Source organism: Chanodichthys erythropterus, chromosome 20, assembly GCF_024489055.1.
Source record: "Chanodichthys erythropterus isolate Z2021 chromosome 20, ASM2448905v1, whole genome shotgun sequence".
In the NCBI taxonomy this organism is placed as follows: Eukaryota; Metazoa; Chordata; class Actinopteri; order Cypriniformes; family Xenocyprididae; genus Chanodichthys; species Chanodichthys erythropterus.
In genome coordinates this window covers 25,667,033-25,689,846 of record NC_090240.1, presented here as the reverse complement: position 1 = coordinate 25,689,846, position 22,814 = coordinate 25,667,033, and the positions used below count along the sequence as shown (strand labels likewise).

General features: G+C 36.9%; 4 protein-coding genes across 19 annotated transcripts in view; 2 read left to right on the top strand and 2 right to left on the bottom strand.

Moving 5' to 3' along the window:
- Nucleotides 1–5,154, bottom strand: part of rnf207b (ring finger protein 207b) — a 9,722-nt gene extending 4,568 nt beyond the window's left edge. The window contains exons 1-7 of one of the 10 annotated variants that reach the window (XM_067371405.1): nucleotides 5,015–5,154; nucleotides 4,506–4,696; nucleotides 4,074–4,139; nucleotides 660–804; nucleotides 458–539; nucleotides 299–374; nucleotides 67–192 (exon numbers count right to left, since the gene is read on the bottom strand). In XM_067371405.1, coding sequence (XP_067227506.1) covers nucleotides 67–192; nucleotides 299–374; nucleotides 458–539; nucleotides 660–804; nucleotides 4,074–4,139; nucleotides 4,506–4,592 — 582 coding nt within the window. In that variant the 5' untranslated portion in view covers nucleotides 4,593–4,696; nucleotides 5,015–5,154. Of the gene's footprint in view, nucleotides 1–66; nucleotides 193–298; nucleotides 375–457; nucleotides 540–659; nucleotides 805–3,327; nucleotides 3,461–3,966; nucleotides 4,140–4,505; nucleotides 4,697–4,993 lie in introns of those variants that run through there. The other 9 variants (XM_067371403.1, XM_067371406.1, XM_067371404.1 and 6 more) reach the window with 9 other exon arrangements.
- Nucleotides 5,155–7,849: 2,695 nt separating this feature from the next.
- LOC137009301 (large ribosomal subunit protein eL22-like) lies at nucleotides 7,850–8,837 on the top strand. Its single transcript, XM_067371383.1, has 4 exons — nucleotides 7,850–7,892; nucleotides 8,178–8,291; nucleotides 8,390–8,514; nucleotides 8,626–8,837. The coding sequence occupies exons 1-4, from the start codon at nucleotides 7,881–7,883 to the stop codon at nucleotides 8,768–8,770; spliced, it is 396 nt and encodes a 131-aa protein (XP_067227484.1). The 5' UTR covers nucleotides 7,850–7,880; the 3' UTR covers nucleotides 8,771–8,837.
- A 510-nt stretch (nucleotides 8,838–9,347) lies between these two features.
- rcc2 (regulator of chromosome condensation 2) lies at nucleotides 9,348–18,861 on the bottom strand. 2 transcript variants are annotated; one of them, XM_067370948.1, is made up of 13 exons: nucleotides 18,724–18,861; nucleotides 17,480–17,694; nucleotides 15,983–16,076; nucleotides 15,053–15,196; nucleotides 13,510–13,641; nucleotides 13,302–13,390; nucleotides 13,085–13,199; nucleotides 12,818–12,984; nucleotides 12,564–12,744; nucleotides 12,383–12,488; nucleotides 12,216–12,288; nucleotides 10,765–10,842; nucleotides 9,348–10,667 (listed from the first exon to the last, which is right to left on the bottom strand). In XM_067370948.1, the coding sequence occupies exons 2-13, from the start codon at nucleotides 17,681–17,683 to the stop codon at nucleotides 10,563–10,565; spliced, it is 1,488 nt and encodes a 495-aa protein (XP_067227049.1). In that variant the 5' UTR covers nucleotides 17,684–17,694; nucleotides 18,724–18,861; the 3' UTR covers nucleotides 9,348–10,562. The 2 variants fall into 2 exon arrangements, with proteins under 2 accessions (XP_067227049.1, XP_067227047.1); XM_067370946.1 differs by lacking the exon at nucleotides 18,724–18,861 and adding an exon at nucleotides 18,327–18,518.
- Nucleotides 18,862–19,034: 173 nt separating this feature from the next.
- Nucleotides 19,035–22,814, top strand: part of arhgef10lb (Rho guanine nucleotide exchange factor (GEF) 10-like b) — a 55,213-nt gene continuing 51,433 nt past the window's right edge. For 2 of the 6 annotated variants that reach the window (XM_067371161.1, XM_067371165.1), the window contains exon 1: nucleotides 21,659–21,929. Coding sequence is in view for 1 of the 6 variants with exons in the window: in XM_067371159.1 (XP_067227260.1) it covers nucleotides 19,117–19,119 (3 nt within the window). In the remaining 5 variants the exon portion in view is untranslated. Of the gene's footprint in view, nucleotides 19,120–21,658; nucleotides 21,934–22,814 lie in introns of those variants that run through there. The other 4 variants (XM_067371160.1, XM_067371166.1, XM_067371159.1 and 1 more) reach the window with 3 other exon arrangements.

The window sequence follows — 22,814 nt, the reverse complement described above, 5'->3', positions numbered from 1 at the left end:
CTCAATTAATTCTTTCCGACATCAAAATTAGCCAGATTAACTGTGTATTGTACTTGTGCATGGCACCTGCATATTATTGAACAAAGTACAGATGGCGCTCTCTTCTTCATCCACATTGGCCCTGACCTCTCCAATCATGGCTTTGAGCAGAATAATAGCTTCTCGAGCTGACGTCTGAAGCTCCTTAACAGCCTGAGGAGAGTGAAATGGCTTCAAGAGGTGCTCCACAGCTCCTCACAATACAGACACAAATGAAAGTACATATTACTGCAGAGAAAAGGATGGGAGAGAAACTCACTAAGACGGCTTGGTCCAGTTTTTCACAGCCTTGTATATATGCTGTCTCAATATCAATGCAGTGTGCTCTGCTCTCCCTATGGAATAAGACTAACCCAGATTATTTTGGAATCATAAGGGCCATGTGCTAATCACATGCTCAGTTAAGTTTAGAACTCACACTTGCATGTCTCTGAAGCAGTTGATGCAGAGCATGGACTTTTTCTCTGTAGAAAACATGATGTAGAGTTCCTCATGGAGGGCTGCAAATAGACAGAGTGCATGAATCCCAAAGCTTCAGCATCAAAGACTTGTTCTTGACAATTAAAAAAAAAAAAAATTATAGTAGTTTGAACTAAATCAAAACAGAGTTTCACACACACCACATTTTTTATGGGCTTCTTTGGTGCGCTTTGCCAAGGAGACAATCTCGTGGCGGGAAAACATCTTGGCCTTATGGGTGGTTTCCCTGCAGTCTCGACACAGTGGTTGGCAACAAGTGTTGCAATAATACATTGCATCCACATCCTGGGGTTTATGACAGAAGAATTAAATACTTAGACAAAACTCTAATCTTAAAAAAACAAAAAACAAAAAAAAACATCATTTTGAAATATCTGACAGAGTTTATATACATACAGACAGCATGATCAGTTGAGTCAAATTCCTAGTGAATAACTCTTTCTTTTTAGCGAATCAAAAATCTACAGCGCAACTGCTGTTGTCCGAATCTTAAACAAATTACTCAAATGACTCATTTCTTTTTAGTAAATCAAACTCATACTTAAAGTGTATTTACTGACTGGTTGTTCATAAGACAGCATGTAGTTGAAGACACACATTATAGTATTATGTTTTGTCAGTAGTATTTTATAAAAATACATGAACAAAATATGTTTTCACACGCTTTATTTGTTTAGTGTTGTCGTTTAAAATATAATTCTGGCCAATCACTGGATTGCATTTATGCCACCTCTAAAAAACCTGTTTAAAGTCATTAAAATGTCTGTGTGAACAACTTACAAGAACCTAACTATGAATTCATTTATAATTTAAATATCTCATGGTAATTGAATTGCATTTATTTTCTTACAATATTTATTCCATAAAAATACTAAAAGAACCATTAGTTTTTTTAGTGCTCCTGGAGGGCCACTGTCCTGTGAAGTGTAGCTTCAACCCCAAGTAAACACAACTGAACCAGCTAATCAAGCTTCCAGGCAGGTGTGTGGAGGCAAGTTGGAGATAAACTCTGCAGGACAGTGGCCCTCCAGGACTGTGTTTGGACATCCCTGTGTTAGAGCATGAAATAAAAAATTCTATTTTCTAAACTCTGTACATCTCATTAATCTTTAATCCATGCATATGCTGGGGAAAGTTAAAAGTAATGCATTACAATATTGTGTTACTCCCTAAAAAAGTAACTAATTGTGTTAGTTACTTTTTATGGAAAGTAATGCGTTACATTACATTTGCGTTATTTTTTCTCATCTGGGCTGGGCTGTTTCTTTGTTTTTATAACAACAAAAAAGTTATATTTTTGACAAATGTAAATGCCCTTTCACACTAAAAGTGAAATGGATAAGCCTCAGGCTGAAGGAAATGCTATTCACGCCTGTACAGTAGAGGGCGCAGCTCAAACAATCAAGCCTTTCAGCTGTGCTGCCATTCTGGATTACAAAAGAATAGGATGCAGAAGAAGTAGTAAATGAGTAAATGTATGCTCACATTTAGTCTAGAACTAGTCTAGAATAACCATCATGTTTATACAGCGCACACAATGCCTCTGTAAGTCAGATATGTTGTTGTAAATTTTCAAGTAATGCATTACTTTAATAGTTACTTGAAAAAAGTAATCTGATTACATACGTTGCGTTACTTGTAATGTGTTACCTCCAACACTCTGTTTCAAAAACTTGATCTTCTCTCTATGCCAGACTTCTCCAATAATTTAGTCTGCCACTTTCTTACAATCGATTACAAGCTCACTTTCAGATCTGCCCCCATCCAACAACCAATGGATAAAACCAAGCCTCTGCCCTACATCTTATTTTTCAATAATCTATTTTACTTGGATGTACATCACAATAAGGAAAAAAAAAAAGATCTGTCGCTATTTCCGTTACATCGTGACTTTAAGAAAGCGGAACTATTAAAAAATGAAAAAAAATGAAAAATCTGTCATTAATTAGGCTACTCACCCTCATGTCATTCCACGCCCGTTAGACCTTCGTTCATCTTCAGAACACAAATTAAGATATTTTTGATGAAATCCGATGGCTCAGTGAGGCCTGCGTTGCCAGCAAAACAATTAACACTTTCAAAGCCCAGAAAAAGACATATTTAAAACAGTTCATGTGACTACAGTGGTTCAACCTTAATGTTATGAAGCGACGAGAACACTTTTTGTGTGCCGACTTTATTCAACGATATCTAGTGATGGGCGATTTCAAAACATTGCTTCTTGAAGCTTCGAAGCTTTACAAATGTTTTGTTTCAAATCAGTGGTTCGAAGCGTGTATCAAACTGCCAAAGTCACGTGATTTCAGTAAACGAGGCTTCATTATGTCATAAGTGTTTGGAAATTTCAGTGGCTCACCACTGGGGGGTGTGACTTTGGCAGTTTGACACGCTCCGAACCACTGATTCGAAACAAATGATTCGTTAAGCTTCGAAGCTTCATGAAGCAGTGTTTTGAGATCGCCCATCGCTAGATATTGTTGAATTTAAAGTCGTTATTTCTATTTTGGGTGCACAAAAAACATTCTCGTTGCTTCATAACATTAAAGTTGAACCACTGTAGTCACATGAACTGTTTTAAATAAGTCTTTAGTAGCTTTCTGGGCATTGAAATTGTTAAATGTTTAGATGGCAATGCAGGCCTCAGATTTTATGAAAAATATCTTAATTTGTGTTCCGAAGATGAACAAAGGTCTTTCAGGTGTGGAACGACATGAGGGCGAGTAATAAATGACAGAATTTTCATTTTTGGGTGAACTAACCCTTTAAATTCTTCATTACGTGCATGTTACTGTATTGTGATAATGAGACCTGTTTTTTGCACTCCAAATCACAGTTAGCACACTGTACGGTTTCCTCACTGTCTGCTGAACTGTCCACCAAGAACTTCAGGAGTCGATCCTCTGGAGGGAGGGCATTTATTCCTTTCACAACAGACTGATGTCTACAAAAGAAACAGACAGTTTTGTGTGTCTGTGTAGAACTTTTGACCCATTGCCTGATAATGTCTTAGTCATACATCTGGCATTGACGTGCTTATCTCTCCTTCATAGCAACAACGACACAAATAGCTCTCCTGAATTCTGTGATAGAACAGTGAGCGATAGATAAACCCCATTGAGACGAAAATAGACACAAAGAGTAAGAGACTCAAACAATTCTACAAATAAAAATACTACTTTAATATTTCTAAGGTTAATGGTTCAAAGATTCCCTGTTAATTCACGTTTATGAGAAGCATTCACAGTGTATTTGACAAAAAGTTTTAAACAACAATATATTATCCTATATCATAACATTAACACAGTCCTTTGCATTGCTGATGCATAACATTAACAAACACATAATGCATGCGATCACAATGACATAAACACTCAAAACACTGAGAAATTTACAGTAAGTTAACTTTCAAATGAACATTTAACCAGCTAAAAACAAATTCATACTTACTCTAACATGCTTCTTTATGAAGACCACCAACCTTTTACCATTTTTTTATAAATTCCCTCCATAAGTGCAAGATCTACGGTGTGCTATTAAGCTGCTGCTAGACTTACTATATGGCAGCAGAAGGGTGAGCGCACAGGCATTTCAGCCATCTCTAATTGTAGCCAGCCCAGGACCTGTGTATCCAATGTCAAGTGTCAGATAGTGTTAGGTTTATTGTTTGATGCCATAGTGGCCTTGGCAGAATGTGCCCAGAGACTTTCGATTAAGTCCAACACAAAGGCAGGATTTATAGTGCAGCTGTTGGCCTCTAGAAGGTAATCTCTCCTACAGATGCCCCTGGCACCACAAAGTTGACCAGACAATGTTGTTTGACCATTTAAATCTATAAATACAATCTTTTTCAAATGCATACATGTCATAGGCTTTATCTTTGCATTTAAATCTATACTAACACTGTAGGCCCTTTCCCCCCTACTGCAATCATACTGTGTGAATTGTCAGAATAAGGTGATGAATGATTAAATGAAGTAAATTCTTACCCACAGAGAGGGCAAGTCAGTCGGCTGTCCACAGCCCTTCCGCGCAGGCAGCTGGCACAGAACGTGTGATAACAGTCCAGTAGACATGGATGCTCATACTGTTCTTGGCACAAGTGGCACACCAGAGGATGGCAGTTGGCACTGTCCAGGTCATAGAGGTTATCCAAAGGGGAAAAGATCTCTCCAGACATCTGAAAATGTAATAAAGACCTTCAGATATTCTGATATACTATATGGAGGAGCGCATTTACACATTTATATAGACCATCAATAATACAAATTATTCTGAGTATGCTTAGTATCCTTGGCTTCTCATTGATTCAGAATGTACAGTGAAAAAGTTGAGATCCAAGGTCAATACTTATTATTAGACTTAGAAGATAGCTCCTAAACAGAAAAAATGCTTTGAATAGCTCAAAAGAAACATAAATAGTCACATATGTATTGAAAAATAGCAAATTAATAAACATACATTTAATTCCATTCACCTATAAAGAATATGTAAATACCTCGTCCTGTCCGAGTGCTTCTGCTGGGTGGAGTGAATGCGGTGTGAAGGTTCTGTGATGCGGGATATGGCTTCAAAAACAAACAATGAATTCACACTCCTGTATCTGTTGTATGAGGGGGTGATATGTTGGGGCCAGAACACTCAGACCCTGATTATACAACACAAACCAGATGCCATTGTCTGTCAAAAGTCCTGGTAGCTAAAAATAATTACACATGTCATGTTAGAATAACAATTCTTTAGTTTGAACTTTGTTATATACATACAGAAATTGAATGCAATTTTCTATAAAATATCAACACTTGAATCCCTATTTACATTAAAATATGAAATTTCTTCCATCATTATTGCATCCTTTCTTCTGTGGAGCACAAAATATAAGGTAAGTTTGAATATCACCTTTTGTGATTCATTGTAGAAAGAACATCATACTGTTTTGCAAAGACGTGGGCAAGTGAATTTAGGGACTGTTTCAGTACCCACACTTGCGGTCTTGGCTACTTTGGAGCAAGTGTACTTGACAGAAAGGAAGCGCACAAGACTGTCTCAGTTAAATCACCTTAACACACTTGCTGCATCCGGAATCGAATACTTCCATACTATGTAGTATGTAGGGCTGCCTCCTAATATTTGACTAATCAATAGTCGACTAGAAGAGGGTTAGTTGGCCAAAAATGTTATTAGTCGGTTAGTAGCAGAAAAAACAAAAATCATGCAGTCCGTGAGGGAGAGATCATTAACGGCGAGTCATTGTGGTAATTACAGTATGTTGGGCAGGAAATCCAAACATTTGCGTATCATCCATCGACCTCAAATATGGCTTATCATTTGAAACATGTAGTAGCAACTTTACATGGCTGCTCGCTCTAATGTTAACCTTGATAAATGTGTGCTATTATTAGACGCATATCCAAGTGTTTGTGCGGAGTGTGGAAGCTGCAGTATAGCGCACTTACTGCATAACATAGAGGCGCCGTCGCGATCACTTGCATTTTGTGGAAACACTCCACCATTTTTGGTCATACAGATAAGAGTAATACATCATTTGAAACTGTTCTACTTTTATTTGTGTAAACTCACAGTAACAAGAAAACATTGTGCCTTTGTAAAATAAAGAAAACAGACAGAATGCGCTTTCTGCCGTCTCGGTCTCTGTGAACCGGAGCGCGTCAAAAAAAAAATTAAAACTCAGTATACCGTTTCCTCACACAGACATGAGAAAAATGTCTATAGAAAGCTCGAAATGTCAAGCGATCGTCAGCCAATTCAAGCGAAAAACAAATATTATCTAATATGAAATATTAAAATATTATGAAAATATTCCATATGAAACGCGCATTTAAGCCGCGGTCACACTAGACTTTGAAGGTGCGAAATTTCTTCGGATGCAGAAACGGTCGTGATATGACGTCACGGTCTACAGCGTCTTTTTTATAAACAAGAATTCAACATATAACTTAAAGTAATACATTTAAAATGTAAAAATACATAACCTACTTGACTTTAATGCAAAAATATAATTCTTTTAATTCAGCCAAGAGGTCATGCCGTGACAAATCGATCTTGAATTGATCTACTGGTCGCACGTCTTCACGTGATGTGATTTCGCAGGTCAGAGTTCACCAAACTTGAACTTTGGAATGCAGCGAAATGTGAAATTTTTCGCACGAGCTTGCGTTTCCGGTCTGACGCATTGAATGGAAGTCAATGAAACGAAAAGTGCAGTGTGACCGCACCTTTAGGCACGTCCACTACTACGGAGATGAGGAGTCTGCTTCGTCAACTTAATTTCTGTAGTGGAAAACATTTATTTATAAAAACTTTATAAATAAATTATAAAAATATTTAGACAGTCTCCTTGCTGTTTTTTCACGACACACTCATAATCATTACTTTTGCCGGTGCGCTGCTGCAAGCTTTTTGTGTACGCTTAAGTGCTGATTAGGCTATGTATTATATATAGGCAATTAAAGGCTCATTATTGTGATTTCTATGCCTTATTGTTATACACGTGTGATTAGTCGACTAATTGCTTAAATGAACTAAGTCAACTAGACATTTTTTTTAGTTGAGGGCAGCCCTAATAGTATGTGAAAAACAATACGCCATCAGAGTAGTATGTCTGATAGTATTTTACAAATGACGTTTGTATACGTTTGTAGGTCATGTGACAGCATGGTGGATGTAGTACGTACCATACTTTTTTAAAGGTTGTGAAGTAAATTCAAATTCAAATTTAGTACGTACTTAGTATGCAATTTCGCATCGGAGCGGTATTTGAGGCTAAGTGTATCTATCATCCATCATGTTCAGAAACTCACATCACAAAATCGTGAGATATTGAGGAAAACTTTCCAGTGTACGTTAAATTAATTAGATATTATATATAATTTAGTAGTAGTACATCATAAAGTGAGCACATTTTATTAGTGCAGAGATGAATGTGCATTTACAACTTTTTTATTACATAGTCTTAAGGTATCACAATTTTTTAAATTGTGTTGTCTGTTACATAGCGAATATTTAAATAAGTGTAAAGGACTGAAAATCAAAATGCGTAAATAAAGCTCTGTAAATACTTGCATTTAACAACAGTATATTGCAAGTGTGTCCATTCGGGTTTTCAAAAGTCAACACACACTTGCGGTCTTCACGCCCCCGTGAACATTGAGGCCAAACACAGGAAATACGTCATGTAAGTATACAAGTAATCAGCAAGTGTGGGACCACAGACAGGGACAGGTCATATGACCGATTTTTATTTTTGGATGAACTGTCTCTTTAAGTCAGACAACAGACAAATCGAACACTGTGACGTCACGCTTGCGCAGTCGTGATTCTTCCTCTCGACGAAATTTCTCACTATGGCGCCTGTTGTAAGTTCGATCATACGGACCTAGTGAATAAAATAACACACGTTCCCATTCATTTTCATGTACACAAATCATTCGAAATTGTATATTAGACTCTATATCGCTGTCATAACTTAAGTAATAACCCAATACGTAAGACAATTGCTATATTATGAAATGAACCCCGTCAAGTCACATTCACAGAGAATTTAATCTTTCGCTTCAACACTTCTACTAATAGTTTTGTTATTCTGATGATAATGACATGCCTGTCATACAAGACTGAAAATACACATTTTGGGTATTTAGTTGCAGAGGAAGCAGCAGAGCTCTAAAGGTGGAAAGAAGAAGAAGCAGGTCCTGAAGTTCACGCTGGACTGCACGCATCCCGTTGAAGATGGTATTATGGATGCTGCCAACTTTGTGAGTCCTTATAAAGCTTTTTTTTTTCGTCAGTATTACTCTGGATATGTCAGATTACCAGCTGTCTGATTTTGTTTCGTTTCCATACGTGGTTACAGGAGCAGTTCCTACAGGAACGCATCAAAGTCAACGGTAAAGCAGGAAACCTGGGAGGTGGAGTTGTCACCATTGAAAGAAGCAAGAGCAAAATCACAGTTTCTTCTGAGGTGCCCTTCTCCAAAAGGTGTGCTTGTTCTGATACATCTAGACTTTATTTGTTTTGCCAATTATTTTATTTTTAGCTGCAACTTACATTATATATATATATATATATTTCACTGCTCTTATTTTGCAGGTACCTGAAGTATCTCACAAAGAAATACTTAAAGAAGAACAATCTCAGAGACTGGTTGCGTGTTGTGGCAAACACTAAAGAAAGCTACGAACTTCGCTACTTCCAAATCAACCAGGATGAGGAAGAAGAGGAGGATGAGGATTAAATTCTTTTTGTTTTTTTTGTACACTTAAATAAATTCATATACAACTACATTTTATCCATTCAAATACACTTATTTATCACTGGTGTTTTGATGCTAGATGGACATCTATTTATCCACTACAAATACTTTTGAAGTCACAATGAAACTGAAGTAGCAATAGATCTTTTCTCCTATATTGCCACATATGGTCAAGTGTAATATTATTGGGGGAAAAATGTAGGGCTGTGACATGGTTGTATGCAAGATGTTGAGATGTGGATGTTGCACTCAAAAGTGGAGGCACATGAATGCAAGCTTGCAGGGAAAGGCTTAAAGTATGTGAAAAAGTCCTGCATGCTTTGTGTCACCAGAGAGAAGCATGTCATTGCACTGGAAGGTACAGATGATTAAACATTACAAGGTCAAACAAGGAAAGGTGCACAGATTAATTGTTCAGAAAATCTATAACATGCATTAAGGTGAATTTTCATTTCATGCCAATTTTAAAACAGCACTGTTCTGCTAACTTGAGAAACAACAAAACATTACATAAAAGATGAGATCCATGGGTCAAAAAAATACAACATACCAACTTACATGAACCTTTATTTAATATTAAGAAAAAAAATAACATTTTAGAAATCAAAAAAAAGTGTTGGAATTCCAGTTCCTGGACATAAACTGCTTAAATGAACATTTCTTGCAAGTACACAATTTAAAACTGTTTTCAAAGAACATAAAGCTTGTTGCTCGCCCACAAACTGGATGGACTCTTGTATGGACTTGCATACAGATTATGAAAGATAGCAATGTGATCAGTTAAAGCCCAGGTGAACACAAAGAAATGGCACAGTATTTAACATATTGCATGAAAAAATGCTCCGTAAAGACATTGTGGTCCCTGATGATGGGACAATCTACTCTTCTCAACATCAAGTTCATTATTTCCAAAACATGCTAACATCAACACGAGAACAGCATTTCTGTAGTTTACATCACTAGCAAGGGCATGAACACTTCAATTTCTAGAAAAGGAAGAATTGATTTAATAAAAATCTCACAGCTGATGTCTCATTTGCATTGTAGGAGTTGAAAATACTTCCCTGATCAGATTAACAGGATTATGCATCTTAAAAATAGAAGAAAAAAAAAAAAAAAATCTTACTGATTAGCTACATGGTCTCGATTTGAGGAAAATGATGTTCTTATGTATGGTGATGAAAACATGGAGCTGGAAGTAATGAAAGTGATGTTTAAAAGGTGAAGTGCCCCATAACACACTTGAGTTGTCATAGGACTAACTGATACTCAGCCTGAATCATCTCACTTAAAAAGGCACAAGAATGGAGTGAGCATGTCTTTTTAGTTAACCATTAGTCCATTGATAGTCTGCATTAGAATGATTTAGCACCAGTTTTTGGAAGAGAGCAGACATAGATTTCACAGCCATTGTTATGGAAAAATAAACAAAACAATCTGTGATAAACTTCCATTAGGAATGTATAAGTAAAGGGGATGGTTCCAGTGGAATCCGAGTGCTCTGAGCAGTTGCTGGTTTTATTGTGAAATTAAAACCGGCGTGTGACGCCACAATTACCATTCTGAAACGCCCAAGCCTACACCGATCAGTTAACGCAACTTCTTAAATACTTAAATCTGACATGTGGCATGTCCAAAAATCAAAGAAAAATAAACAATCCCATCCCAACCAAATTGTGATTACCCAGGTGACCTAATGAGCGGAGGCCTTCCATTAAAAAAAAAAAAAAAAAAAAAAAAAAAAGCCCCTGGAGAAAATGAGAATGGTGTCCAATCAGAGTGTTCGCGGGTTGTATTCGGGCAGCTTCTTGAGCTTTTCCTTCTCCTGCTCTGTGTCTTGTCGGGCAATAACCAGAGAGTGCGAATAGCCCATCACCACCTGAAATGACAGTTTTCAGTTGCACAGCCATAGCTTTATATCACAGAGAACAGAATTCTGGGAGGATAGGAGTCATGTCTTTGACAGCAGAATTCACCTGTTCTGAATACACTCCATCCAGAGTTTTGACCTCTTGAGCAGTGGTGGAGGACTTAGGTTTGTTGTCACCATAGCCCTAAAAACGCAAAATTTAAAAATGAAAATCTTGCTTACATATATACTACCGTTCAAAAGTTTGGGGTTGGTAAGATTTCTTAAGCCTTTTGAAAGAAGTCTCTTATGCCCGGTTCATACTGCACGATTTTAACCCGATTATGGCACAATCCATTTGACGTAAGGTGTCGTGGAAATTCATAAGTGACATTGGCCATCAGGATGCAAGCATTGAATGTTTTATCTCGTATTCACGACATCACAACAGAAAGACTAGGAGGTTTCATTTTTCATTATTTTTGGTGTTCTACGATAAGTTCCTTTGCATCTGTGACATTGACCAATAGGTGCACAGAAGCTTTTCTGTACGCAGATTTCAAACATGCCAAATGAAAGGGAGACAATAGTACTGATGCAATGGAGGAAAGATTAGTAGAGCTATGACAGTACTCCTGCCTTTATGATGCTTCCTCAAGGGACTACCACGACAGTGAAAAAAGATTAATGCTGGCGAACAAGAGCGGAGGCGCTTCAGCAACCCGGTGAGTACATTTATTTTTACTACTAGCTCAAAAAAAAAAAAAAATATATATATATTTTTTTTTACCTCAAGTTCTCTTCATGCAATCTAGGAACGTGTCCACTGTCAGGTTCTTTCTTGCTTTTTGGGGCTTTTCTAACAAGACAACCAGTGCAAAACATGCAGCTTTGGTAGCCATTGTTTGTTTACGCTCACAAAACCTGTCAGTCGATAGCTGTGCCTTCTCGATGACATCACAAACATTGTTAAAGACAGCAAGCGATAATTGGCCCGGAGGTACAGTGTAGTCCAACATGTTTTTTTTTTGGTCCATGACACGAATTTAGGGGTCAAAATCGTATAATCTGACACTGACTATTGCAACATAAAAATATTGTGTAGTCCGAACCCGGCATTATGCTCACCAAGGCTGCATTTATTTGATCAAAAATACAGTAAAACAGTAATTTTTGAAAATTACTAATTACTTTACTAATAAAGTCAATTGAGAAATATTATAACATTTTAAAATATAATTTATTCCTGTATTCCTGCATGAATTTTAAGCAAACATTACTTCAGTCCTCAGTATCACACGATGCTTCAGAAATCACTCTAATATGCTGATATAGTTCTCAAAAAACATTATTAACAATGCTGATAACAGTTGTGCTGCTTAATTTGTGGAAACAAATTAACAACATTTTAAATGTCTTTACTATCACGTTTGATTAATGTAATGCATCCTTGCTGAATAAATTAATTTAAAATATATAATTTACTGACCAAACTTTTGAATCTTTTTTTTTTTTTTTTTTTTTTTTTTTTTTTTTTTAAACAAGTCAAAGACCTAAACAGAAGACAGACAAACATACCAGCTCTCCAAATGTGGGCGATGGTCCCCAGCTAATGGTGCTATCATCAGCTGCAATGATAATACTGCTCTTCCTAAGGAGTTACAGACAACATCTAATCAACATTCTGCAAACATTTGTAAATGTCTTATGAACACATTTTCAGAGTCCACTGTGCCTTTACCTACCCACAGGCAAGACTGCGAATCTTCCATCCGCAAAGGTCCTGCACAGCTTTGGGGTACATGGTGGACTCACGGGACGTATTTGTCACTCCCCAGAAAAACAGACCACCTGAAGAAAGAGAAGCATTAACCACAAATACTTGTTCAATTGTGTCTTTTTCCTAGGGAGGAATTACATGCTTACCCGTTTCATTCACAGCAAAGGAACACTGGTAGCCACAGTATATTTGAGTTGCTCCACGGCCTGGGAAGTCAAAGAGCTTGACTAATCGTGGGACCATTTCGTCTTTCTGTTCGGCATGGCCTAGTCGTCCATATCCCCCAAATCCCCATGAGAAAACACGCTTTTGGGAATCCAACACCAGCTGCGTGAAAGCAACAATATAATTCAGTCTTAATTCATCCATGTCTGATTTGCACCACATTCTTGCTACTCACCGTGTGATTGGCACCACATGCTACATCCCGAGCCACGACATTGGGCACAGGAAGCACTTGGCCATCCTTGGTCTTCTCAATGAAAATGGCCACCCGTCTAGGGATCAGCTCGCAGTCAAACTCAATGCGCTGGGCACGAGCAATGAACTTTCCATCCGAATTATGCCCTTAGATACAGAATACAAAGAGTAGTTGAATAATCAAACTGATGCATTTGGTAACTGTTTTACAGCTAAGCAAGCACCATCAGACTAGAGTGTTACATACCAAGTTGGCCGTATTCAGGGCAACCGAAAGAATAAAGGTTCCCCTTGCAATCCACAATCATACTGAACTCTGCACCACAGGCCACTTTGACTATTGGCTGCCCGTTGTACTGGATCTGTAGACAAATCAATGCAGGTGTTTTGTAGAGAATTCAAAACACAATGAACATGTTCCAGTGAAGCCCCATTAAGTAAATTAAACCAAGGGAGAGCCTTACTGTAGTAGGGCTGAGCACAGCATCTGTCTGATTGCCCTGACCTAGCTGACCCAGTTTGTTTTCTCCAAAGGTGTAGACGGTACCATTTTCTGTGAGACAAAGCATAAGCACACCACAATGGTGTTACATTATCATTATAACAATGAAATGAATTATAATTACTGCAATAGTACAACAAAGACTTTGCATGTAGCAAAGTGTTTCCTACCCGTTAAGGCCATGGTGTGGTTTCTACCACAAGCAGCTGCTACAATCACTTCCTCCCCCAGGCCCTCAACTAGTTTTGGAGCCTCCAATCGTTTAGTGTCTCCATGACCCAACTGCCCTTTATCATTACGACCTGAGAGAGACCAGAAGCAGAAATTAGGAACAGGAATTCTGCATCTTTGATGCATGAATTTCATTTTCTTTAAAGTTGTTTGCGGGCATTTATAAAGATCGCTGGATCTTTATTACACCGTGTCTACACCGTGCCAAAACAGCTTGAGACTGACTCCACAGGATGCGACAAAGCGACCATTGAAAGTCAATTTGTTCTTTGTGTCAGAAGCAGTGTGAGCCCTTGAGGTACATCAGAAATAGAATAGGGCATCAGTTTACTGTTGGGAAATTGCCACATCCAGTGTAGGCAGTATCGCTGATTATTATGCTGTGTCAGACGAGCAGTGAGTGATTTTCTGTCTTTTGTTCTTTGATTAACATTTATGCATTTAGCAGGTTTATAGGCTGCTGTCACTTAATGAACTGACACGGATCTTACACAACCTATTTTCTTACAACTCTTAGTTCAATTAACACTTTAACTCTTTTAAGACTGTGCTTACAAGGAAAAAAACAGGACAAAACAGGAATTGACAATTTTGTGTGTGTTTGACCATTCAAGCGCAAAGACTTAATGTGGCACTGGCACAATGTCTGAAGAGGCATTCTGTACACGTGTTTCAGGTGTTATGAATTATAGTGTGATCATATACTGTAGCACAGCCAAAGGATGACAGGAAAAAATGGATGCTGCGTTAATCATATTAAACGCACGTTAAGCAGAATTATTTTTTTTTTACATTTTGAATGCCCTAGTTTTATTGTATTTTTGGTCAAATAAATGCAGCCTTGGTGAGCATATATATAAAAACCTAAGATGTTTGATGAATAATTGATTAAAGTAAATTAAGTAAAAAAAAAAAAAAAAGAGAGAGATTTCAATTCTATTTAACCCTTTCACACGTAAGTTTAAATTAATATGCACGATGGGCAACCCCAATGTTAACTGCGCCGCAGTACAAAGAATTGGATCTGTTAGATCCACTTCTCCCGAAATACATGAAAGTGAGCCAGTGAACTGGGAGAAGAATAGAGTAAACTTTAAAGTTACTTGCACAATGTGTTTCTGATATGAATAAAACATGTCGTCTAATTATAATGGAAAGGATTGTTATTGCTTCAGTGTATTTTACAAACTCCAAATGTATTGTTTTAGTACTTAATTAAATGTCTGAAACCTAAAATAAACATTAAGTATTTTTATATATTTGTGATATATGAAAGTTGATCATATGATGCTCTGAATGTTCTAATCACACCGGTGTTTGATCTTACGCGTCAAAGGGTTAAACTCACTAAAGTTAAGCTGTGTCTTTGGTGTCAATGGGTTACCAATTCTATATGTAACTCCTCATGATGTGAAAAGTTTATAGAGCCAGAGTAAGAATCCTGAATAAAACAGGAAACACTACTGTTGTGTGGACACTTACCCCAGCTCCAGAGTTTGCCCTCTGTGGTGATGATGAGACTGTGGGCAGCACAGGGACCAGACACCACACAGCTAACCTGGACATCATTGAGACATCCATAGCGGTGGGGACCCCACAGATTCTGCCCAAGGTTCCTATAAGCAGCTAGAAAAAGCACACACAGACACACATGAATACTCTCCAACAAAGCTGAAGACTATAAATGACTGCCACTCACACACTTCCTCTTTCCCATTTTAAGTGTGAAGTCAATATCTGCACCTGGCTGATTTGTCTCAGGGTTTGTGTGTGAGATAATGGTGGTGCATCTCAAATTTCCCTGTTTTGAAGTTCAAAAAATGACTTGTACTGCAATCTAATTATGGTTTATCTCACACAGAAGTGTAAATTCTCTGCAGTATTTTCAGCCAACAGGTACTTCAAATGGTTTGATAAATGCTTTGAAAGAAACTAATACATTTATCCAGCAAGGGTGCATTAAACTGATCAAAAGTGAGAGTAAGGGCTGTAAAAAAAAAAAAAAAAAAAAAAAAATTTTTAAAATAAATGCTGTTCTTTTGAACTTTCTATTGAAGAATCCTGAAAATAAAAATGCATCATGCTTACACAAGAATATTAAGCAGCACGACTGTTTTCATCATTGATAATAAAAAGAAATGTTTCTTGAGCATCAAATCAGCATATTAGAATGGTTTCTGAAGGATCATGTGACACTGAAGACTGGAGTAATGACGCTGAAAATTCAGATTTGCGGTCACAGGAATAAATTACATTTTTAAATATATTAAAATAGAAAATGATTATTTAATAATTAATACATTTTAGTGTCACAATGTCCCATTAAGAGATTAGCACATATGACTCACATGGGCGAGACTTTTCTGAAACTATACTGCAACCCAGATATCCCTGGCTCATGCGTGATCATACCTTGCTGTTTTGGCACTTCTTTTCTGCCAATCAGGTCCCAGTTGGTGGCTCCAAAAACTAGCAGCTGACCTTTAACTTTGGGAACCTCAAGTTTCTGCACAATAGAAAAAGCAAGAAATCCATCAACAATCCATTAATACAATTTAAACTGAGCTCTGAAGAACCCCATGGGGGTGCTTGGGGGAACAGGTATAAAAAATTTTTAAAAAACTAATTTAAACTCTCAAAGCTATCAAAGTCTATGTGTTAGCTTATTGTTTTAATTATAATAAGTTTAAAAGGTTTATACACCTAACATTAAGAGTAAGGAAAAAAAGATGCAAAGTAAACATTCTCCAGATAATATTTAATAATTCACTGTTTTTAGAACAATGAAAACATAAAAGTGCATTATTAAACTTAACCGAAATAAGCCTCCATAATTATTAAACATACAGCTGTTTTTCTGGGGTTCCATCACAAGATTGTAATATTTGGGGGTCCTTGGAATCAAAAAGTTTGAAAACCCCTGTACTCTATCATATGCTTTTGTGTGTGTCTCAATAGTTTGGAAACATTACTATTTTTAATGTTTTTGAACAAAGTCTCTTATGCTCATTAAGGCTACATTTATTTAATAAATACAGAAAAAACAATAATATTGTGAAATATTACTACAATTTAAAATTATGTTTTTCTATTTTAATATACTTTAAAATATAATTTATTTCTGTGATGCAAAGCTGAATTGTCAGCATCATTTCTCCAGTCTTCAGTGTCACATGATCCTTCAGAAATCATTCTAATATGCTGATTTGATACTCAGTTACTATCAATGTTGAAAACAGTTGTGTTGCTTAATATTTTTTGGAAACTGTGACACTTTTTTTAGGATTCATTGATGAATAAAAGGTTAAAAAGACAACATTTATTCAAAATATAAATCTTTTCTAGCAATATAAATCTTTACTATCACTTTTTATCAATTTAACACATCCGTGCTGGATAGTGTATATTGTTACAAAAGATTTCCATTTTAAATAAATGCTCATTTTTTTTTTTTTTTTACTTTTTATTCATCAAAGAATCCTGAAAAAGTATCACAGGTTATAAAATAATATTAAGCAGGAGAACCGTTTCCAACATTGATAATAAATCAGCATATTAGAATGATTTCTGAAGGATCATGTGACACTGAAGACAGGAGTAATGAGGCTGACAATTCAGCTTTGAATCACAGAAATAAATTATATTTTAAAGTATATTAAAATAGAAAAACTTAATTTTAAATTGTAATAATATTTCACAATATTATTATTTTTTCTGCATTTATTATGAAATAAATGCAGCCTTAATGAGCATAAGAGACGTCATTAAAATTTTTTTTTAAAATAGTAATGTTTCCAAACTTTTGATATATATATATATATATACACACACACACACACACACACACACACAGTATATATGTATACAGTAGATAGAAGCAATAAGTAGTATGCAATTATATGTCCTTACAATCTTCTCCTTCACATCATCTGCCACAGTGACAGGCTGCAGACCCGCTTTAGCCGCTGGTTTCCCAGGTTTCTTTGTGTTTTCTTGTTCAAAGTCATCAAACTCATCATCACTGCTAAACTCCCTGTCCTTTTTCTTTCCACCGCCTCTTTTCCTCTTCAATCCACCGTTCCCAGACACATCTGTCTGCTTCTTGCGTGGCATAGTACAAAATCCTACAGTAAAAACAAACCAAAAAAAAGTATTAAGCAAGCAGTTTACTGTTCTGACTAGACTATAAAAGGACAGAAATGAGAATCAAACGAGCCAAAAACATCCGACTGAAGAAACAGTCAATATGATTCAAATCTCTTGCTGATCCAAATTCCCAATTATCGCACAGCGAAAGAATCCTTAAGAAAACACACACATGCTCCGCGTATTAGTAATGTCAATGCATTTTTCTGCGTATACATGATAATATAAATATGAAGCGTTATAAAAAGCAGAGGTCCCGTGCTATGCTAACACACTAGCAGCGCTGTAACAAAAGAATCAGCAGCAACGCGTCTGTCTCACTCAGTCTCCATTTGTTTCTTTGTTATGTTTTATAACGCAGCCGCCGGTTAGCCAACTAGCACCGCTCTGTTTCATCCAGACTAGTAACTAAACTATTCCCTTACCCACGTGTTATATCTGCCCCTGTCCCGTAAAAAAGTCCAAATCGTCAACTTATACCCCATGGAAAGTGCATTTGAAAAACATAACGTTTACAGATGTGTATGATGCAGACGTAGCCAAGTTAGCATGCTATACTGCATTTGCATCCGAAGCCGCAATCATAAACATCGAGAATATCATAACTCACCTGAGTAAAACTTTCCCCCCTCTACTTTAAATACAAATATCTAAGTTAACCGAATGTAGAGGTGTTAAGTTAAGTGGCAGCGGCTTGGTCTGTTGTGCTGGAAGATGCGACTATTATATAAGTAGATTTCCTGATTCAGATGCTCTACTTATGTCTGTCCGTCTTCCTCGTTTTTTTGATTGATTCGGAACAAAAGACTCGCAGCCTCGCGATCAAACCACGTGGGTGCAGCGCACACTCAGGGCTTTATTTCTCACACATCTATCGGGAGATATCTATCGCTGAATTTCAACTAAAAAAATCTCAAAGATTTGTACATTTAACATATTTTTAAAGTCATTCGTGTAGAAGGTACACAGAAAAGTTTCACTTACTTTAAAAAAAAAATTAAGTTTACCTGTGTTGACTGGAATGAAAGCGTTGAGCTCAAGAGGTCTTTTCCCTCTATTTTCACTACGTTAATTTAGTTCAGATATAAAATTAAAACACTCATGTAACTTTCATGGCAGTGAGCGTGTAGTCCACAAAACAAAAACACGAGGATGGGATGCAGCGCTAAACGAACTACAAATTTTGAGTCGGCTGACGAGACTATATAGCGCCCTCTGCTGAGTTGGATGACATATGTATAGTAAACAACCTCCATTGAGGACTTCAATGCCGACAAAAAAAAATGTATGGCATGAAAATACGTATTTATCCTTACTTCCGACTACAGCATCATTTATGCCCACATAAGCGGTGTCCGTTTGAATGAAAAAGGGAAAGGAATTCTGTAGACGGAGTGTGCATGGTAAGTGTGCGTCTGATTATTGATTGTGGCCCATATAAACAAATTTAATATTACATTAATAAGAATTTGGTTGTGCAATTTTAATAGAATGTCACATTTAATATTAAAAGTTTTAATGCAGTCTAAAATCAGCCTTTATTTAAATGTCACCGTAGACCACAAAACCAGTCATAAGGGTAAATTTTTGAAATTGAGATTTATACATAGCCTAATCTGAAAGTTTATAAATATGCTTTCCATTAATGTATGGTTTGTTAGGATAGGACAACATTTGGTCGACATACAACTATTTGAACATCTGGAATCAAAATCTTTACAAAATATCTTCATGGAACATGATCTTTACTTAATATCCTAATAATTTTTGGCATAAAAATCGACAATTTTGACCCATACAATGTATTGTTGGCTATTGCTACAAATATACCTGTGTTTTTTTTTGGTCCAGAGTCACAAATGTGGATTCCCATCATGATATAAGGTTAAATATCTCCACTGCTTAAAGGAAATTAAATTCCGTCATATGTATCTGTCATCATGTTGTTCCACACCCCGAAGACTTTTGTTCATCTTCAGAACATAAATTAAGATATTTTGATGAAATCTGAGTTTTTTTTATCCTCCATTGAAAGCAACGAAATTACCACATTCAATGTCCAGAAAAGTAGTAAAAACATCGTTAAAATAGTCGATGTGACTACAGTAATAATTATTGTCCGGCTCCTCCATCAGCATCACATGCATGCCTCGTGCTGCTCATGTGAACAGGCGTCGGCCAAAGCTGAGCAATGAGCTGAGCCGCCGTTCGGACATAGAACCTGGAAGCGCTGCAATGAAAATATCGTAGCAGAATGACAGGGGAGAGACGAATTTGATGAATAAAGTAGTAATTTTTGTTTTGTTTTTGCGCACAAAAAGTACTTTTGTTGCTTCATAACATCAAAGACTATAGAATAACACAAGACGTGTCACTCGTATTGTTTTGAATGGGAGAAATTGTAATGCGCAATATGGCGGAATAAGTCCCGCCTTCTAAATAAGAGCCAATCGCCGACTGGTAAAGTCACGCGTCACTTTAGCGGCTGTTAAAATCACCGGTTTCAGACGCGCGCCTTCGAAGAGACGCGCATTTAGGTCTGCGCATGCGCATTAGCTTGATCAAGCTTGAAAAATAGTTTTTTTGTCATGATTCGAGCGTTTAGAAACTAAATTTATGAGCCGGTTGTTGTTAGATTTCATTGGTGATTTCAAATATGAAACGTAATCGTAAGGTTGGCCAACAGTTTTGGAGAATTTAATGTTTCCCCATTCAAAGAGATTGCATGATGCCCAGGATGCCCGAGAGGCGTTTCAAAGATGGCCGCCGAATGAAATGACTTGTCTTAAAGGGACTTTGATAACATTAAGGTTGAACTACTGTAGTCACATCAACTATTTTAACAATATTTTTGCTACTTTTCTGGACATTGAATGTGGTAATCTCGTTGCTTTTAATGGAGGATAAAAAAACTAAGATTTCATCAAAATATCTTAATGTGTGTTCTGAAGATGAATGAAAGTCTTATGGGTGTGAAACAAGATGAAGGTGAGTAACTAAAGGGTTAAGGTGCGTTCACGCGGCCTCGTAATTCCTGTAGTTACAAGATTCTAGCTTGTAAAAAGCGTTCACGTCCTCGTAGAGCTCGTAATTACAGTTTGTAAGCTGGGAGTTTTCTGAAAGCTCCCAGATGTACCACGTGGCCGCTGTACCACCTGACCGCTGTAGATTGATTTATTAGGCGTTGATAGTAGTGCCATGGAAACGCATAATTCCCAGTCCAAGGACCAAATGGACGTGAACAGCTCCGAATATAACGTCACGTGTTGTCATTTCAAGATTCCGGTAAATACGAGGTGACATGAATGCAGCTCAGGTTCACCCAAAAATGACATTTCTGTCATTAAAGGCAAAAAAGATGTTTTATTCTAATAGTCAGAGACAATGTCCACATAAATCTAAAATATGGACTCCAATGAAAGAAACCTTGAATTTTAAGTCACTTCAATGGAAAGGATATTGTAAGCAATATTCAGTGTTTTGTTTTACCAGTAATATCATTTTGATAAATATAGTTAATATTTTTTATAAAAATATTTATTTCATATTAACATTACACAGCCAGCATATCTATCTATCTATCTATCTATCTATCTATCTATCTATCTATCTATCTATCTATCTATCTATCTATCTATCTATCTATCTATCTATCTATCTATCTATCTATCTATCTATCTATCTATCGTTCATTGGCAACACGATAAGAAACTCAAGATGAGCATATCAATGCTTCTTCTGTCTGTCTCTACCCCCAGCATAGAACTATTGAAAGGAAAAGTTGCTCTTCTGTGATTGGTGGGATTGCAGGCCTGATAATCTGCTATTCGCTGGTTGTTTCTTTGAGTATTTGCATACTGCTCTCTCCTGATGTACAGCAGGGGGAAGGAGTGAGTGCAAAGAAAGGAAAAAGGGAGGGACCGAGGGAAAAGAAAGAGGGAGAAGAGTTTTCATATTCGTGGGAGAAGCCGTGTCAGTTAATGCATTGGGAGTGCCAGAACTTGTTCCTCCACTAAAAGAAAACAATTGAAATCAGCTCTTTACAATTGCTGTGCTTTCTGATGAGGATACAGTGGTGTCATCAATTGTAGATTCACAGATGGCTGCACTGCGCAAAGATGGGAGCAGACATGACAATGGATCTGTATTGATAGCTTGTGATCAATAAGGACAATATCAGAGGGTGACATTTAAGGGACATAAAGCCAGGCTTGTGAGTAAGTCTTTCTTTGGACTAAGAGCAAAATATGTAGTGCTTATGTTGTTTTACATATGAAAATATAACAATGCAACATAGCCTCACTAGGGGGGAGTGAGACTGTAGATTAATATAAAAAACATCCAGACTTTTAGAAGATCAAAATGATTGTGCATAATAATCTGACCACTTTATTCCATCTGATTTAATAATAAAGAACACGTTGAAAATGGTTTCATTTTTATTTTGTGCTATGGAGATTCTGTGATAATTATTTGATATGAATATAGCAATATTAATATTATTGATATAATGCTGGCCTCTCATGATACAAAAACAATCAAAGAAGCTACATTTCACCTGATGGTAATAGTGGATGACTTTTACTATGGTATATTTGTGATTTTAAAAGTTAATCTGACATCTATGTATCAGTGCTAAAGCTAATCTGAGAGCAGATTCATGGTCTGTCCTTCAGCCTTACCTAGCAGTGGTTTGTCAGCTGACTCACGTGGGATCAGACATTTTTAACCTCAAGGCTGCAGAAAATCCTGTCTTCCTTTACATTATCAGATCTGCTGTCTGTCTAGTGCATTGATTAACTATTAATTTCCATAGCAACTTCAGGAAGAGGAGGAGGATATCAGTGTAAAATAGGGAGAACAGTCTGTGAAAAGAGCAGGCATGGAGAGTTAATATGTGTGGCGGTCTAGATGCCTCTCTCATTGTGCCTGTGTCCAGGGTGATTCCTGTGTTATTTATTTGAAAGGAGTTTCTGGGCCATTCATCGGGCTTGCAGTTCTTACTATATGTGCTTTACTCTCAACCATTCAACCTTGCTGTGCTGTCTTGGAGTGGGAAGATGCTATTTTCCATTGTCTATATTCACTGGCTTCAGCC

Excerpts from the sequence above, each read along its gene's own strand:
- LOC137009301 (XM_067371383.1), top strand. Across the intron at positions 8,292-8,389 it reads TTATGGATGCTGCCAACTTT|GAGCAGTTCCTACAGGAACG; the intron begins GTGAGTCCTTAT and ends ACGTGGTTACAG. Across the intron at positions 8,515-8,625 it reads GAGGTGCCCTTCTCCAAAAG|GTACCTGAAGTATCTCACAA; the intron begins GTGTGCTTGTTC and ends CTTATTTTGCAG.
- rcc2 (XM_067370948.1), bottom strand. The coding sequence starts at position 17,683 with ATGCCACGCAAGAAGCAGACAGATGTGTCTGGGAACGGTGGATTGAAG. Across the intron at positions 13,200-13,301 it reads CTGTGCTCAGCCCTACTACA|ATCCAGTACAACGGGCAGCC; the intron begins GTAAGGCTCTCC and ends ATTTGTCTACAG. Across the intron at positions 12,985-13,084 it reads CCCTGAATACGGCCAACTTG|GGCATAATTCGGATGGAAAG; the intron begins GTATGTAACACT and ends TCTGTATCTAAG.